This window comes from Protopterus annectens, chromosome 10.part0, assembly GCF_019279795.1.
Source record: "Protopterus annectens isolate FY-2018-M chromosome 10.part0, PAN1.0, whole genome shotgun sequence".
In the NCBI taxonomy this organism is placed as follows: domain Eukaryota; kingdom Metazoa; phylum Chordata; order Ceratodontiformes; family Protopteridae; genus Protopterus; species Protopterus annectens.
The window spans coordinates 1,015,934,178-1,015,951,806 of NC_056744.1; the positions used below are offsets into that span (position 1 = coordinate 1,015,934,178).

General features: G+C 39.2%; 1 protein-coding gene across 1 annotated transcript in view; it reads right to left on the reverse strand.

Annotated features, from left to right (window-relative positions):
• TRMT13 (tRNA methyltransferase 13 homolog) overlaps nt 1-17,629 on the reverse strand; it is a 780,528-nt gene that overhangs the window by 323,336 nt on the left and 439,563 nt on the right. The window contains exon 8 of the mRNA XM_044085778.1: nt 13,897-13,969. Coding sequence (XP_043941713.1) covers nt 13,897-13,969 — 73 coding nt within the window. The remainder of the gene's footprint in view (nt 1-13,896; nt 13,970-17,629) is intronic.

Sequence of the window (17,629 nt, forward strand, 5' to 3'; positions counted from 1 at the left end):
TGCGTCAGTTGCGGTCTCTTCTTCCATGAAGTCAGGTTGTCAGGGGTATAAAACATGCAGCCGACGCCATTTTATTCAGTTTTTCTTGCCCCAGATGTCAGGTGCCCCCCAAATGGGGAGCAAAAAAAAAAAAAAATTTTATATATATATATATATATATATATATATATATATATATATATATATATAAATAAATAAATAAATAAACAGTAAATATATATATAAATGCACTTTTAGAAATATAAACTTTACCTTCAACTAAAAAGCAAATACACCACAAAGGCTTTTGAGTATAGTGAAGGATAGAGAAAAGGTATAGAAAAGGGGGATGGCGGGTGGGTAACCCGGACTGCAACAGTGAATACACTCATCTACATTTATGGTAAGTGTACACAACTGTACTATGTTCTTCATGTTTCACTGTTGCAGTCATTACATTTGGGTAGAATCCCAAAGCTATGGATGGGAGGTTGGAACTAAACAGCATTAGGAGTGGCTATAAGGCCCTGCAGGACTGCAGTGGCAAAGCCTGCCCTGGATTTGGAGAAGAGAGGTAAATTATAATGCTTTGTGAAGGTATGAACAGCGCTCCAAGTAGCAGCTTCTAGAATGTCTCTGGTTGGGACCACTCTGAGAAAAGCTGCTGAAGTAGAGGCAGCCCTTATGGAATGTGATCTTATCCCCTTGGGCACAAGTTTACCATGGTGTAAATAGCATAAACGAATGCAGTGGCTTATCCATTTAAAAATAGTCTGCTTTGATACAGCCTTCCCCTCTGATCCTGCAGCAAATGCTACCAGTAGTTGCTCAGACTTTCTTAGAGATTTGGTCCTATTTAAGTAGAATCTTAGTTGTCTGTGTACATCCAATGAATGCAGAATCCACTCCCCCTTGTTCTGTGGATTTGGATAAAATGTTGGCAAGTGAATGGTCTGGTTAAGAGCCACACTGGATACCACCTTAGGCATAAAAGAAGGATTGGTCCTGAGGGACACCCTGTCCGGGTAAAATATAATAAAAGGCTCCACTGCCATGAGAACCTGTAGTTCAGAAAAGCTATTTTCCAAGATAGAAACTTTAGCTGGCAGGGTAGCTTTTTCCAAAACAAAATTGAGGGAGTGATGCATGAGTTCAAAATGAGCTGGGACATTCTTTGGTGTTGGTTTTAAATTTTTGCCTTAAAGGAGAATTTTTAAGAGCAGGTATTTAAATCTGCCCAAGCTGTGGGAAGAAGGGGAGGTAGGGAGTTTTATCAGGCCGGAGGCATGGATTTTATATAGAAAGGAAATTATAGAGCCATTGGAAAATCTTTTCTGGGGAAGCACTGTATACAGTCATGGAAAACTGGAGAGGTGCTTGGTGGAATCTTTTTTCCTTATCAGTTGCTGATTTGTAATCTCTAGGAATACAGTTTTAATTTGTTTCTAGTACTAGGCCTTCTGGTTTCCAAAATGACATCCATCACAGATTTACTGAGAGGTGTTGTTTGAATAATTAGTTCCATCTGAGTGTGCAGAATTTAGAAGTTCTGATCTTTCTCATTTGAAGAGGAGATTGAGCTGAGTACCCTGAGAGGATAGAGAAAAGCCAGACAGATTAGTTGATAGTAGTTGCTTTATTAGTTGTACCCAGATCAGAGTGGCAGTAAGATTTTTCATAATTTCATTTTTGATTTTTTATTGAAGACTTTTTAGTAAGGAGGAGGAAAAGCAGTATGAGGATAGGATAGGTTTTTCCTTTTTCAAGATACAATATCTGCTCAGGGTGCCTTTTGTGATTTGTGATGATCATTTTTTTGTCCAGCTATCCATTTTGGGGAGAGGCAAATAAATAGATCTATGTCTGGGCCATTTCTGTGTTAACATGCTGAAGGAAAGATTGTGGATCCAGTTTTCCAGATGAGGGTTCATAAGATTTCTGAGATTAGTCCGCTTGCCAATTGAGTTTTTGCATTCCCAGGGAAGCTTGAAGAAGTGAAGATTTGTAAGTCAAGGTGGTGTTGTGTCCACAAAGCCATGGCTAGTCTGCAAGGTAGGAATGTGTACCCCCCCCTTATTTTATGTACCACCACCAATGTGTTTGTTGTCCATCTGATGTAGTATTGGATGAAGTAAGTCCTAAAGTCTGAGTCAAGGTCAGAGATTCTGAACAAGCAGCATCTCTTTTCTGATGCATATCAGATGCATTTGGTTTGTTTTTGGTTTTTAGTAGTAGTCTGTGAGTAAGTCATAAGGTTTGGGGTGGGGAGTGAAGTGGTGATGATACTTGTGTTTTTTTGGTGTGATGCATCTGCCCACCGAAAAAATTGCATAGTCTGATGAGTCTGTAGTTATAGTTTCCAGGCTGCGATAATGTTGTATTCCATAAACTTTTTTTTAGGTATCATTCAAGTTTCATATGTATCTAGCATATGGATGGAATTAGTAGAATGCAGGATGCCATGAACCCCAAAGCCTGCAGAATTTGTTTTGCTGCTATTTGTTTTTTTTTGTTGCCATTTGTTAGATGTGTGTTGTTGTTGCCTTTTTATGTCTGCAATGAGGTTTCATTGTCTGGAAGAGTAACTTTCAGAATATTTGTATTATTTCTCATGTGATTTCTTTTCTTTTTCATTTGATTTGGATGGTGAAAGCCATCTGAGCAGATGTGCTTCCTTCTTTGAACCAGAGATTGAAGAAGAATGTCCTTGTCCCTGCTTGAAATTGTCCAGATATGTACCTAGGATAAAGATTTTTGAGAATGCAATGGATGTTGTTGAAATGCACAATGCCCAGCACTTTCTAACTGAGCTAGGCCAATTGGGCAGTAAAAAAGGGGCAGTGCAAGAATTGAAATGCAAAAGACTGGTGAAGCAAGGTATCTTCTGCTGAGGATTGGCATTATTTGCTGTGCCTCTAAGTGCCTCTTAAGTCTAGAGTTAAAAAAAATCCCTAGTAGCAGCATATACTTGCCTAGCATAGGAATATGCTGATGTAAGAATGTCCAGGGGAATTGTTCAGAATTCCATAGGTGTGTTCAGATGTCAAGAATTCTTTTTTTTGGGAAAACCAATAGTCTTTGAATAAAACCTTGTTCTTTCTGGTACTTTCTGGTACCTGATGAATAGCATGGTAGTCCATGAGGGACATGATATTGTTTCTGACATGACTTCTTTCTGTTTTGTGGCCATTCATTTTCCAGCTGGTATAGGCATGAAGGAGAAGGACATGAATTGTTTCTGGGATGCTTTACTTAATACCCACTTATTTTAATAACTTGTCATTTTGAACTAGGATTTGCCCAAGGCTTTGATCTAACTGGGCTAATAGTGGTGCTGGTGTGGTACTGGTAAGTTTGAGTGTGCAACTACTTTTACTGCAGGGAGGCTGTCCTTTTGCCAGTGCTGTGTGGTTTGGAGATTGATTTGGGCACCCAGCTTAGTTTGAATGGTATGTGTCTCTGATTGGTATCTGGAGTGCCCTGGGCCGCCTGGTGGATCTGAGAGATCCCTAAGGACTGGTATTTTTTTATTAGGCCTGCCAGTGCCTGGCCTTACCCTGGCTCTTCTAAGAAATCTTTTTTTTTGCTTTTTTTTAGCTTTTAGCTTTGTCTTTTCTTTGGCCTTTCACTTTCCAACCTTATTAGTATCATGCTGCAATGCTGCATCCATGCATTTTCTTTTTAACATCTTCATCCTTATTGCCAAAGAGTATTTGCATGCAAGCTAATCTTCTAATCACAGATCTTGTGCCGGGCCCCCTCAGTCCTCAAAAGAGGAATGCAATTGCATGCAAAGTATGATAACTACCTGGTCTGCTGCATGCAATAATTCCTATAATATAATTTTTCAACTCCATTTTCCACACACAATCTTTTTGTTCTAATTTGCACACAACATACAATATCATAATTTTTCTGTTTGAATAAGCATATTTAAGAAGCCCTGATTGCCAGCAGCAGAGGCAAAACTTCTTACCCCAACCCCATCTAGCCAGTACCTACAATTCAGATCAGAGGGGGATATTTTTTTGGCTGGATTAATTTTTTACTTTACTTTTTAGCTGGCTGTCTCAGGATCAGCAGCAGGATTTTTTTTGAAAAAAATGTGGTGGTGGGAGGGAACTGTAATGTCTATCTGGTCTACCTTTACTAGGAACCAGAGCTTGTCAGGAGCCATGCTTGCTTCTGAAGGAACCATGCAATGTTCTGAACAGGAGGTAGTGCCATAAAAAGGCCTAAGAGGGAAGAGAAAGGAAAGCCTCTAGCCTCTTTTTGATTTTTGATTTAGCCTCTTTTCCCCTCTCCCAGCTCAATGTTCTATGTTCTCCATATTCAGTTAAAGAGTAATTATTAATCAGGAGGAGATGGGATGGATGGGATGGATTCTCCTCTCAGAATTGAATCATAAGGAATAGAAGAAAATCCTGATCAAGAGTGGAATCAGAAGATGGGAAACCTGATCTGAAGATTCACAGTCACTTGCCCTCCTAGGCCTAGCTGCGGTGGGGTTGGGAACCCCTAGGTAATTAAATCCTCAGCTTCCTTGATCATTTTTTTTTAGTTTTGTTGCTGGTGTCAGTTTAATATAAAAATGTTGAGTCCTGAATACACCCTCAGAAGCCGGTACCTGCTCAGTGGCTCCAGATCCATTCAAGGGAGCCGCTGAGCAGCTCCGGACCCATCCAAGGGAGAGACACCCACGGGTTCAATACTCTGAGAATCTCGCGGCATACCAGACTCTGAATGGGTCACGGTAGAGGCCTGCGACTCAAAAGTAGTGGGTATCAGGGGCTGCAAAAGCGCCTCACTGAGTACCGGCGAACCAGCGACTGGCTTGGGAGAAGCTTCGTCATCTGTTTTACACCTTGACGGTCTGTCTCTGCCTTTTTCTTTGCATTTTTTATGAACTCCGGTAGTCGGATTGCTAACCGACGACATTTCAGGATAATTAAATCTCGGACCAAAATATTTAGAAGCAAAAATATACAGACACTAAATAGTGCGTTGGTTAAATCTAGCACAAAACCGACAGCAAGGCAAGTTATGATCAGGGCCTAGGCAAGGAATACAGTACAAATTAAAATCCTTATGAGGTATTTGCTTCCCACAAGTAATGCAATTATTAACTTTTACTGACATCGGTAAGGAGCAAGAAAAAGTTTCAACGGGTACCGCTTTAGTTTGACGACTTTGGTTCTGAAACTCGAATACGAAAATTTCAGGAGTCGGTCGACCGGCACTTGCGAACTGCTTCCGCTTCGGGCACCGCGTGGCAAGAAAGACTGAATAAAATGGCGTAAGCTGCATGTTTTATACCCTTGACGACCTGACGTCATGGAAGAGGAGACAGCAACCGATGCAGGACCCAAGACTTTGTTATTCAGGCTGACTGAGGGCAACCTGCCAGCACATTACCCAAATGTAATGACTGCAACAGTGAAACATGAAGAACATCCAAGGTATTGGCAGCAAATAATTAGAGAGGGAAAGGTAGTAGAATGGGAAGAGGCCAAGAATTTATTTTGGACTGCAGGACAGATTGCCTTCCCTATCAAGGATTGATATCAGAGTACAGGCAAAAAGAAAGAAATAGGGGGATCCTAAGTGAAAGACCAGCACTAGTAGAGCTCTTAGTATAATCTAGCACATAAGCTGCTGTTAAAAAAGGAATAATTAGTAGAGCATACAAAATATTGCATGATAACTATACAAATCAATCAGAGGAGGTTAGAAAGGATTGGGAAGAGAGACTGGATAAGCAATTCACAACAAAACAACTGGGGATATATGTATATCTCCCAAATATGCAACACAGTGTAGAAGATTTAGGATCTTTGCTTGAAAGTGTTTACATAGGTATTTTTAAACCCCAAGTAGACTCCAAAGATTGTTTTCTCAGGTAGACAGCAAATGTTGGAGGTGTGATGGGGAATAAAGAGGTAACTGGGAACATATTATCTGGGAGTGTAATGAGTTGGCAGACTTTAAAGATTCCCTACAAACTGCTTTGTCAGATACTGGGTGAGCAAATTGGTTTAATTAAGGAAATTATTTTTTGAGCTATGATACAGAATCAGACTTGCCTAGACATAGTAAGGCTTTGCTGAGTCTAATTATAGTGTCCAACAAAAAAACAACTACTAGAAAATGGAAATCAGTGTCTAAACCACCTTAAATAGAAGTAGTGAATATAGTAACAGACATAAAACAACTGGAATTGGGATCTTTAGCAAAGGGTAGGTGCAAATTACATAGGAAAACATGGGAGTTGTGACAATACATGCAGAGGAGGAATGAAGTTTAAAAGAAGGCAAGATTTGATTTGACTGACAATGACTGGATAGATAAGTGATGTATAATGTTTGCAACTACGATTATGTCAACGTGGTTTGTGATGTATAATGTCTGCAACTAAAATTATGTCAATATGGTTTGGCTTCATTTATATAAATGCATGACTGCCTATGTCAAAAACGTGATAATTTAATAAAGATGTTTCTTGTTTACAAAAAAAATCAATCATGGCCATAGAACAGAAGAGGACTAAAAAGATTCATATGGAACAAAAGATCATGTTTTGTTAAACAAAGCCATAACAGACACCTGTACAAAGAGAAGGAACCTCAGTATGACATGGACAGAGTACAAAAAAGCATTCTATAGTATTTCTCATTTTGGATTATAGAATGTTTACAGATTTATAAGATCTATCAGACACTGTTAAATTATACTGCAGTTACTATGAAGAAATGGCAAACCACTTTGCAGATGAGATGAACCACAAAAAATGGACAAATTGCTATCCAGGGTGTGAGAATCCAGATTAAAATATTTCAAGGTGATTCTTTGTCAGCATTACTGTTTTGTCTTGCTCTCACAATTCATTAAGCTGGTCACAGATCAGATTCAGTTAGACTCCAAGAAAATCAAGTCAGAGAATATTTCCTCTTCTTTTTGTGGATGACCTAAAACTGTATTGTTCATCAGATAAACAGCTGGAAGAGCCGATACAAATTGTTAAAACCTTCACAGATAACATAGGAAAGTCATTTGGTCTCAACAAATGTGCAACAGCAATATTTGAAAGTGGAAAACTAAAGACTTGAGAAAATAAAAAACTTGGGGAGGAATGTGATACAAATGATTTAGAGCAAAAAGGAGTGTACAAACATCTTGGAACAGATGAAGGGGCAGAGATGCAGCATGAAAAAAATGAGAACAAAGCTCAGTAAGGAATATTTTAGAAGGCAAAAGTTAATACTGAAAACCGCTTTAACATCTAGAAATAAAGTTCAACCTATAAATCAACTTCCACTTCTTTTCTTTTTAACTTAAAACAGTTTTGGGGTGATTTACTGGTCACAAAAAACAGCTGCATAAACTTAACAGGAAAACAAGAAAATTGCTTAATGCCTACCAAATGATATGCAAGAACCATATGCATGGCATGGAAATTCAATCAAACATGGATAAAAATCAGGTGGCAACAGAAAGTGCAAAATAAATACAAAAGAATACAAAAAAAAAAAAAAAGCAGGATTAGGGAAACAAAAAAGATAAACAGAAAGATCACAATTAAAGCAAGAACTTTAGAGATCTGCTGGAACAGCCACATGCTGATCAAGAGTTGGTGTACAAATGGCAAAGGCGAAAATTGAAACCAAAAGATGAATATTGGCAGCCCCAAGACAGTGGACTAAGTACTAGATGTTTCAAGAAATCCACAGATAAGGTAGGAAAGACAGAAAAATGTTGATTATGCAGTATTGATCTAGAAATAATTACAATCCTGTTGTAGACTGCAATACACTTATGGTTGAAGGATTGTATACTGAAAGACATGTGGCAAGGTTTACTGCACTGGAGACTTTGTAAGCATTACCACATAGAGGCATCTGAGAGATACTGGAAACATGAACAGCAAAGCATTGCTGAAAATGAACTAATAATTACATATGATCACGCCATACCAGCAGCTAAGAAGGCAAAAGCAAACAGACCAGATATTGAAAGAGAAAAAAAACAGAAATACCTTTGATTATTGAAATTGCTATACCCAGTGACTAAATGTGTAAAATTTCAGGACTTATAAGCAGAAACTAGAGCAATATGGAGTAAGGATACACAGCTCCAGTTGTATTAAGAGCAAACTGGACTAATGAAAAAGAATCTCCAAACATTTAAATATGCCACTAATAAAAGCAACCCCTAATGAACTGCAAAAAGAGGCAATTGTGGGTGCTGAGAACAGCAGTCGTATCAAATGTCAAATACTGAAGTAAAACTGATTTCACAAACTTTAATTATACCCTGACTTAGGAGTGCGGTCCATTCACATCAAAGTATGTAAAAACCTAAGCTTTTGGAGAAATTAAAACAGTGATCAGACGGCAAAACTGAACACCAGACCCTGGGGCCGAGAGGCAAAGATCTTAACCATTTAGCCACAGTGCTGCCAAGTGCTGATGAACATTAACAGTCTTAAAATCAAGTACCAACTGCAGGAATTATGAATTATCAAGCTTTAAAGTACCTTTTGCAGCCACATACTGATCTGTGAGCAGGGCTTTCAGAATTTATTTTATAACTAAGAGAGGAGAACTCTTCATACTTGCCCAAATGTTTTTTGTTTTTTTTTTTGGGGGGGGGTTACTATACATCCAGGTTTCTCCTCATTTTTAATTTAACAGATATACTGTGCCATCCAATGTATTTGAATACATAGTAGTGCCATACACTGTACTGGAGGGCACAGAGGTCTGCACTCCTATGACATTTGTTAAATCACTGCTCAATCATTACAGGAAGCTTCTCACACTTGTCCTAATTGTTACTCAGATCAGTTAAGGTTTTACTTTTGGGAAGGCAGAGGAGCAACAGGCCAGTCCCTATTGATTTTCATCACCCCAACAGTCTGCCCAAAGGAGGAATCATCCAGTGGGAGCTACAGAGAGGGGAAGTTTTGATGTTCGACTGTCTTAGGGATAGGAACATCTGGGTCCTCAAATTCCACTTGCCAGGGCAATATGGAAGAGAAAGATCCCTCCCTACCCCTAGTTTCAAGGGTAGGCACTGTTTATGTGAAAGGCAAACACAGAGTATCAGGAAATAGGGACCTAGCACATATGGAAGCATGTACTATAGGTTCAAAGGCAAGTACTAATGGCAGTAGGAGCCTTTTTTTAAGCCTAGACATGTTTTCCCATTGTAAAAGATAGGCTAAATTACCCAGGGGTATATAGTTATGTTTAGACAGCAGAGCCTTTACAAACTGCCTCTGTCCAATAGGGGCATAGGTGCCAGTCCCAGAGTAAATTTCCATTTCCCCATCTACTGATCCAATTGCATTTAAAAAGGATCAGGGATGAAACTCTGACTCACGTGGATGGGAAGCCTGGTCCAGAGTAGAGGGAGTCTCTGAGACACAAAACTGTCCCTCCAACATGTTTTGTTTATGTTGCAAACAAGATTCAAGTCCTTTCATTGGGTAATTCTAATGCTGTCAGACTTGCAGATGTACAATAAGTCCATCAGTACTGGATCAGATGATACTTTGTAGCCCAGGCATAGATCATCTCAGTAGACTGTAAATGGAGTATAAACATAAGGCTTTGAGGTGGTCTGCATATTTCATATGAGTTACACTCTGTATTCTTTTTTGTGAGGAACGTCTGTGGTCATTCCAGTTGTTGTTAGATGAAACAGGAAAGGAAACCAGTGTTGCTTTGGCCAGAAAGATGACAGAAGCAGTAGTCTTGGAGATTACTTCTGGGTCTTGAGTAGGAGCACTTGGAGCAGAGGCAGAGGGGGATATGCATAAAGGAACTTCCCTGTCCATTGAAAGGAGAAGGCATCTCTCCCTCCAGGCAATAGGTAATGGGCTCCTTGTGCAGAAAAGAGGGAGTAGGTGATGCTCAGGAAAAGCAAGGTGGTCTATTTGGGAAATTCCCAACCCATGAGTGATAGATTTGAAATCCTCTGTGTTCAGAGACTATTTATGAGGATCCTCCATGTCCCTGCTTATACAGTCTGCCAATATGCTCTGCTGAGAGGGGATAATAGTCATGGTAAGTGTAAGACTCACCTGACAGGCTAGATGCCAAACTTCCTGTGCCAGCCTGCACAGGGGGTAGAATTTTGTGCCTCCCAGCTTATTTACCACATCACTGTGATGTTGTCCATGTACACCAACAGAGTGCCTGGTTTCCAAAGATGCTGAGAAGGTCTGTAGGTCTTGTAGGACTGCACTCATTTCCTAGATGTTGATGTGTTCTTTCATTATATGGGCATGCCACTCAACTAACTCTGTGGTCTCCTGTCCAAGCCTCCATACCCTGTCTGAAGCATCCGTAATCAGGACTTGGATGCGTGGGGTTGGAGTGAACAAAAAACCTGGGGTGAGATCAACCTTGTTGGTTCACCAAGAGTTCCTTTTTAATGCAAGGAAGAGGAGGAATGCTGGTCTTGAGAGGGCGAGACTGCTAGGACCACAGTGATTTCAGATACCACTGTATTTTTCTCATGTGTAGCCTGGCGACAGGCAGCACAGGGATTGTGGCACCCATGAGTCCCAGAGCCCTGAAGGCTTGTCTGGCAGAGCAATGATCCTTGTTGGAAAGTATTAAGAACTTGATGGCTAGGGAGGTGACCTTCTCCTGAAGAATACAAGCATGCATGGTGAAGTGTTCAGGCTGCATCACAGAAAAGGTCAATTGTGGGTGGGATTGGAATGGGATTTTTTTGTAATGGATGGTGAACCCAGGATGGTCAAAAGTCATGCAGTGTAATGAAGTTGCTTGAAGAAGGTGTCCCTGGATAAAGCCTGGAGTAGGAGGTCATTGTTTGCCCTGAGTGTGGTAGACAGCCACCATGGGGCCAGACACTTTATGAAAACCCCTGCTGTAGAAAGACCACAGGGAAAGGCAGTAAACTGAAAATGTGATGATCCAGTAAAGAACTGGAGAAATTTTCTACAGGAAGGACAGATGGGAATATGCAGATAAGCATCTTTTATATCTGAGGAGACCAGGAAAGCCAAAAGGTTGATGACACCTGTTCTTTTTGTCTGTAAGATGTCTTAGGATCTCTCTTGGCAAAGGGGGTAGATTTTGCTGGACAATTTCTATAGTACCAAAGAACTGTATAAAATATTTCATTAAGATGAAGCTGGAATTTATACACTAGAAATCTTCTGGAATAGGTTTCCATCACAGCCACTCATACTGCTTGATCACTGTGCCAGTAGCAACTACCCTGGAAGAGGCATTCACAGAATCATAGCTCCATTTTATATTGTGTCTGGCTATCTGTGAAGTCTGAGCCATTACAGATTGCATATGCTGTTTCTGTTTTGATTCAAGTGTGTGGAGCTCTGTGATGGTCTTTCTTAAGGACTGTAACACAAAGTATTTTGTCATTTAAGTTTGGTAGTTAATTATTCTGAAAACGAAAGTGGAGAAAGTACACACTTTCTTATCCCAACTGTCCACTGTCTGACTATCCTTATCACTGGGAAGAATATTAGTACCAGGAAGCAGCTTGGAAGGTTTGTCCAAGACCAAGAGATACTGCAGATGGGTCTAGAACTTGTCTGGCCTTTTTGGACCAGGAGATTGAGAATCAGTTGTAGAAGTATTTGCATCTGAGGATATCTGTTCAGGAGACTTTAACTGGGTGAGAAAAATCAATAAATTATTTCTCCTGACATGTAGCAGCTTAGCATGTTCTGAGCCTTGGCCCATTTCTATCAGAGTACTGGTAATCTCCTCCCAAACAAGGATCTGAGGGACGGATCACAGTCCATTGGGTGCAATGACCTGAACTTGGGCTGGTGGTGAGACAGTCTGAGAATCTTGCACATACATCCAAATTTTATATCCCTACTTTGATGAGGTGAGTTGATCATCCAGATGTCCGTCCTTAGAAGGTAAAGCTTTGATACCCTGGCTGGATGTCAGTGGGTTACAGCCAATCTGTTATGAATACTGCAACACTGACTCATTCAGAACATTTAGCTGGTCCGGAGCATTTGTGTCAACAAAGTCCAGGAATCTCTGAGACTACACAGTGAATGCTGTACCATGCAGAGCAGCTCCAGTACATACTTAGGTATGTAGTATGGGTATCCTGTGTCAAAGACTGGAACCTACAGCTTGAAATGATATGGTATGGGACTTTGCTTATTGTGAGTTGGACATGGAGAAGCTCAAATGAGTCATACTACTTTACCAGTCTTGAGGTGTAACGGTTTCTGACAAATACTGAGACACTTGCACTTTCTTTCTCTTCCTGTGTAGTAGCTCATTTAAAAACACAGAAGGTATTATAGCCTTGCACTGCCAGGGTGATCTCCACAGCTTTAAACCATGTCTCCATAACTAAACAGAGGTCTATATTTTCAAGGGCAAGGGGAGCTTGCAGGGAGTACTCCTGACATTAAGCAGTAATATGTTCAGGTTATCCTGGGTTGGTTTTACTACACTACAAGGTTTACCAGGTTGGCACTGCCTATACGAGGCACTAAAGGGTGGACAACGTTTTAGCCAATATTCAAAAGTCTAAAGGGAACAGGTGCAGATCACCAGATGTGATTACTGGCCTTGAGAGGTCTGACCAAAACTTAATGCTTGCATTAGCCTGTGGTTCTTAACAGCATGTATTTGGCCTGCAAGCTGACTAACAGATGCACATGCAACATCTGGGTCAACCTTTTGGGCCCAAATGATGCATGAGGACCCCAGGGAATTTCTATTACATTAGCTGGTAAGTCCTACATGAAGTTCAGAAAGACTCCCTGATCTGCAATGTCAACACTGGCCCAAATCAACATTGGGGAACTTAAGTGACTGTTTCATAAGAGCAGGCAGAGTGAAATGATTTTAGGATGATATAAAGTGACAAGAGTTTGTGCAGACATCCAGGAATACCACTGCCAATGTGACTGCTGGAGTGCAGCTTCAACTCTTCTCTCATTATCAGCCTTTAAGGGGTATTAGTTCAACCCCTCATTGAGTGAAAACTCACTCAGCGTTTAAGAAATGAAAGACTGCCACCAGGGCAAACACAGCAGGAGGACAATGACTCAATGACTGGTCTCCAGCTTCTTTACTCTCCCACACTGATAAAGCAGCAGCCCATTATCATGCTAGGAACCCTCCCTTCTCAGTTTCTGCAAACAGCACTCTCCACAGCCACCATCATGAGATGGCTGACATAACATAAATGCTTTTTTTCTTGTCCTGTGGATGTCCAGGTTACATTCCGACACTTATGGGAATGTTGCATACCCTCCACTCCCAGGCAAGATGGAATGTTAGTGTGAGTATTAACTCATGACTTGCTGGCCACAGAGCATGTAAAAGGTTTCAATGAGTGGAGTATCAAATGCAAGAACATTCCCACAAAAAAGTTAGGCCCGAGAACTAAACATATACATGAGAAAAAGTGAGCGGTGCAGGGGCCGAGAACTTTGCCCTAACACAATACACATTATTATGCATACAACCTGCAGAAGGCACATGCACCCTGAATGCTGAAGATAATGAAATTCAGAAATCTTCCCAGCTGGTGATATCAGAACAAAACAATCACAAGAGTTGGCCACTGCAGAAGGCATCTCATGTAAGGTCGGCATTTACTACTTTACAACATTTTTAAGTTACACTGGCTATTTCTACAGAAGTCAGCAAAGTTCAAGTATGGCTGCTTATAAGTACTGCTTCTGACACTTTGTTATACCTTGGCAAATGTCCTCTTCATAAAACAAGTCTTTGCAAACGTTTGAAGATTATTACCAGAATTTATGGTTAGGATTCAACTTCTGAAGACTATTACAAGGATTTACAGCCAAGATTACCACCTGCATGTACATCACTAAAAGGAAATAAAAATAACTGAGCAACTGCATAAAAAACTTACTCAGAGCCAAGTGCTGAATGTCGATATGAAGTCTCTCAAACACGGTGCTGGCATTTCTATGCTTCCCATCCACCTGTAAAATACATAAAATAAGTGTCAAAACTGTGCAAAAATAAAGCGTTATGGCTGGTTGCAGCCATCAAGATGCCTTGGCAACATCCGAGTCAAATGCAGTTTGCTTAGTAATAAAAGACAAGAAATCATTTATACATACAAGTAGCTCACGGTCTCTTTCGCAGTGTTAACACCTCTTAAGAAGCATGTGCCAGGATGAGGCTTTATATACGGCTCCCTGTTAACATGACAGCACTTGAAATGCAAGTGCTGACATGCAGAAAAAAGAGAGCGAGAGAAAACCATGTATAAGAACGAATCTCAAACATCGCTCTTCTCCTTTAAACTGTTTTGCAGGAGGCCAGCTCCCCTGCACCCCCCATGTGGGGGAGGGACAATCCCCCCATCCCCAAACTTTTATATATTAACTTTAAGATTGCCATAATACGGAGAAAAGGAATATTCAGAGAAATTATCATCTTGGCCTTGATACATTAAGCTAATTGTTTTTCGGCCATTCAGTCTCTGCAGTTTGGAATTCACTCTTCCTGGTCCCAACATTTCATACAGTTACATCTGGCAGAAATAAGGTGGGATTCCAATTATTCTCTTAGCTGCACGCCCAAAATTAATTTCACTACAATAAACAGTAAGTGACCAGATTCAGGACTAAGTAACAAGATGACTTCTGAAGAATCATTAATACAGGGCTTCACTGATGAAACTGTAGATAGATTGAGAGCCAGGGGCTACCCAGATGAGCAATTACTAATTGCTAAGAAATATGCACTTGAGGAAATTTTAGATAGGAAGTGGGGTTCTTTCCATAAAAGGAAAGGATTGAGTGAAGATGTAATGGTGAAAGAAATTTTTTTCAACATTCTCTCAGGTGTTGGAAAATATTGTTAGAAAATTTTGGTATTTGGTTGAGGAGGATGGTAGTGTAGGTAAACTGTTCCCTGATCGTGTGTCTTTTTCCTATGGAAGGTATAATAATTTAAAAGAAATACTGAATGTTAAAGATATTAATTCAGTGAATTTGGATAAAGTGGTATGTACTCATGTGGGAACTACAGTATTTGTAGTAGAATTAAGAATTTGGATGGATGGAAAATCAATGGGATCTTGTACAGAGCTAGAGAGACTTTTCATTGTAATTCACAGGGTATAATTTATATTTTAGGTTGCGATTGTGATCAAATAAAGTGGTATATTGGGCAAACTAAAAGAAGGGTGAAATTAAGAATTATGGAACACCTGGGTGACATTAGGAATAGAAAGTTTTTGAGTCCAGTAGCAGAACATTTTGTGTCCACTCATGGAGGCTGTAAAGGTTTATTTTTTAGTGTTCTAGCACATCCATTTATGGAGCATGGGAGAAGTTTCAAAAGTGAGTCGGATAGGTTGGAATGTAGAATGATTATTAATTATAGCACACTCCAACCTAAAGGGCTGAATATTGACAGTAATTTAACTTTATAAAACATTTTTATAGTATTTAGCTATGGAACAGTGTATGTTTATATTCTGATTGTTTGTATTGATCCTGTCCTAAGTTTCTTCATTTTGTACTATCTAATGTTGTAACAAATGGATAAAAAGTATAACTGTTGTGATGATGCCTTTTCTTGGGGGAGATTTTTGTAAAAACTTGTTGGGAAAAACCTGTAAAACTTGCAACTGATGGTTAATGGTTGTACTGCACTCTACTGAATAATTGATTTTGGTTGATTATTAATTTATTAACGTAATTGTGTTTGAGTGATGTATATAAGGATGGGTATTGTTTAATTCATTATTCCTTTGAGGGCGAAATGCCGATGTACCAGAATAAAATTATGTGGAAATTCTACCCTGCCTGTTGATTTTTGGAAGCTGAGCTGAGCTTTTTTTAGCTCATTTTGTATTTATTTGTTCACTAACAAGATAAAGTAGGTCTGGAAACTGCACGGAAAGAAGTGTTATCAAAATATGCGGAAACAAAGGCACTTCCTGTTAAATGGTTTATTCATCTACTGCTGCATTTCATAAAGAGTAGACCAAAATTAAAATTAAAGACACATAAGTTAATGTTATTGGAACTGTTGCTGCTGCTCTGTTATTAATGTGATCAAAAATTAATTAAATAAATAATATATCAAACTTACTGTGTTTGGAGTAAGCAATCACAATCTAAAAGCAAAGCTTCGAAAATACACTGCTGAGGGGACAAGTGGTAGCTAGTACCCCGGAAGAAAGAAAAGGATCTTTGCAACTGTGAGACCATGGGGGTCACTACTACTACAAAGTGCTTAGATTGGGTGACAGAAGATAATCTGTGCTGGTACAGAAGCAGTGAAAAGTTAAGAGGTACACAACTTCAAGGACGCATGCCCAGAAATTTCTGGGCTTCAACACAAAACAACTGAACTAGCTCTTCGACATTCTAACAAAAAGCAATATAATCCTGGATTTGGTCTTTACCAACAGGGGCAACTTTGCTCCCCATCAATTTCACTTCCTCCCTGGTCAAATCAGACCATAAATCAGTCACATTCACCTTAAGACTGAAACAAAAAGCATTATTCAAATACTTCAGCATTCAGTGATTACGCAAAAGTTAATTTGCTAAAACTGAGCGAAGACGTAACTGAATTCAAAATCGCCTTCCAACATGACGACCCCACTGCTTATGCGGAATCCTTTACCACTAAATTCTATGCACATGTAAACTGCTGCATAGATGTTATCTGCCCTACTTCTAATACAATGCCAAATTAAAGAAAAAAAACTCAAAAGTGGAACTCAAATATAGATTGACTCTATAAGAAAAGAAAAATTTGACTGCAAGCAAAAATAAATTCAACTGTAAGATGCTAAACACTTGTAAAAAAAACAGACTTAAGAAACCTGAGGTAAGCTCAATAAAACTTTTAATACATATTCAAATCCACAAAGCTTTCAGGACAAAGTCCCTTCATCAGTGTTCAATAAAAACAATTAACTTGCTCCACATTTATAGTAAAACACATGACACAGCATACCATCACATAACATACATAATTAAAGAAGTTCCACAACAATTTAAAAATAAATCATTCAGATGAATTTCAAATATCTGAAAATAAATAAATACGGCATGATTTATTTTGTTTTCATTCCAACATAAATCTAAAACAAATAACGGTGATTGTTCCAATGAATGAGACTCATGCTTTAATAAACAATCAGATGCAAAGTATTTTAACTCCTTATTCAAATCTCCACCCCCTTAAGCACACTGACATTTATAAGTAATTACACTTGCTATTATCATAAGATCCGTGAAATACAGACTATATAAATATAGTATGAGCCTGTATTGAGCACAAATTCAGAATTTCATCTGTTTTAATATCTCAAAATAGGCTTAATACTAATTACCACATTTATTCCAGATGACTGATCAGCTTCAAACCTCAATTCCAATAAGTTGTGAGGTTCAAGCTTTAATAATCAATCAGATGTGCAGGATTTTACCTTGTTATTTAAGTCTCCACCCTTAAACACACTAACAAGCCATACTGACATTTATGTGCAATTCCCATTGTAAAGTCCATAAAGAATGGACCATAAACATAATATAAGCCTAAAGTGAATATTAATTCACAGTTTCACCTGTTTTAATTTCAAACTAGGCTTGATACTTCTTCTTTTGGCT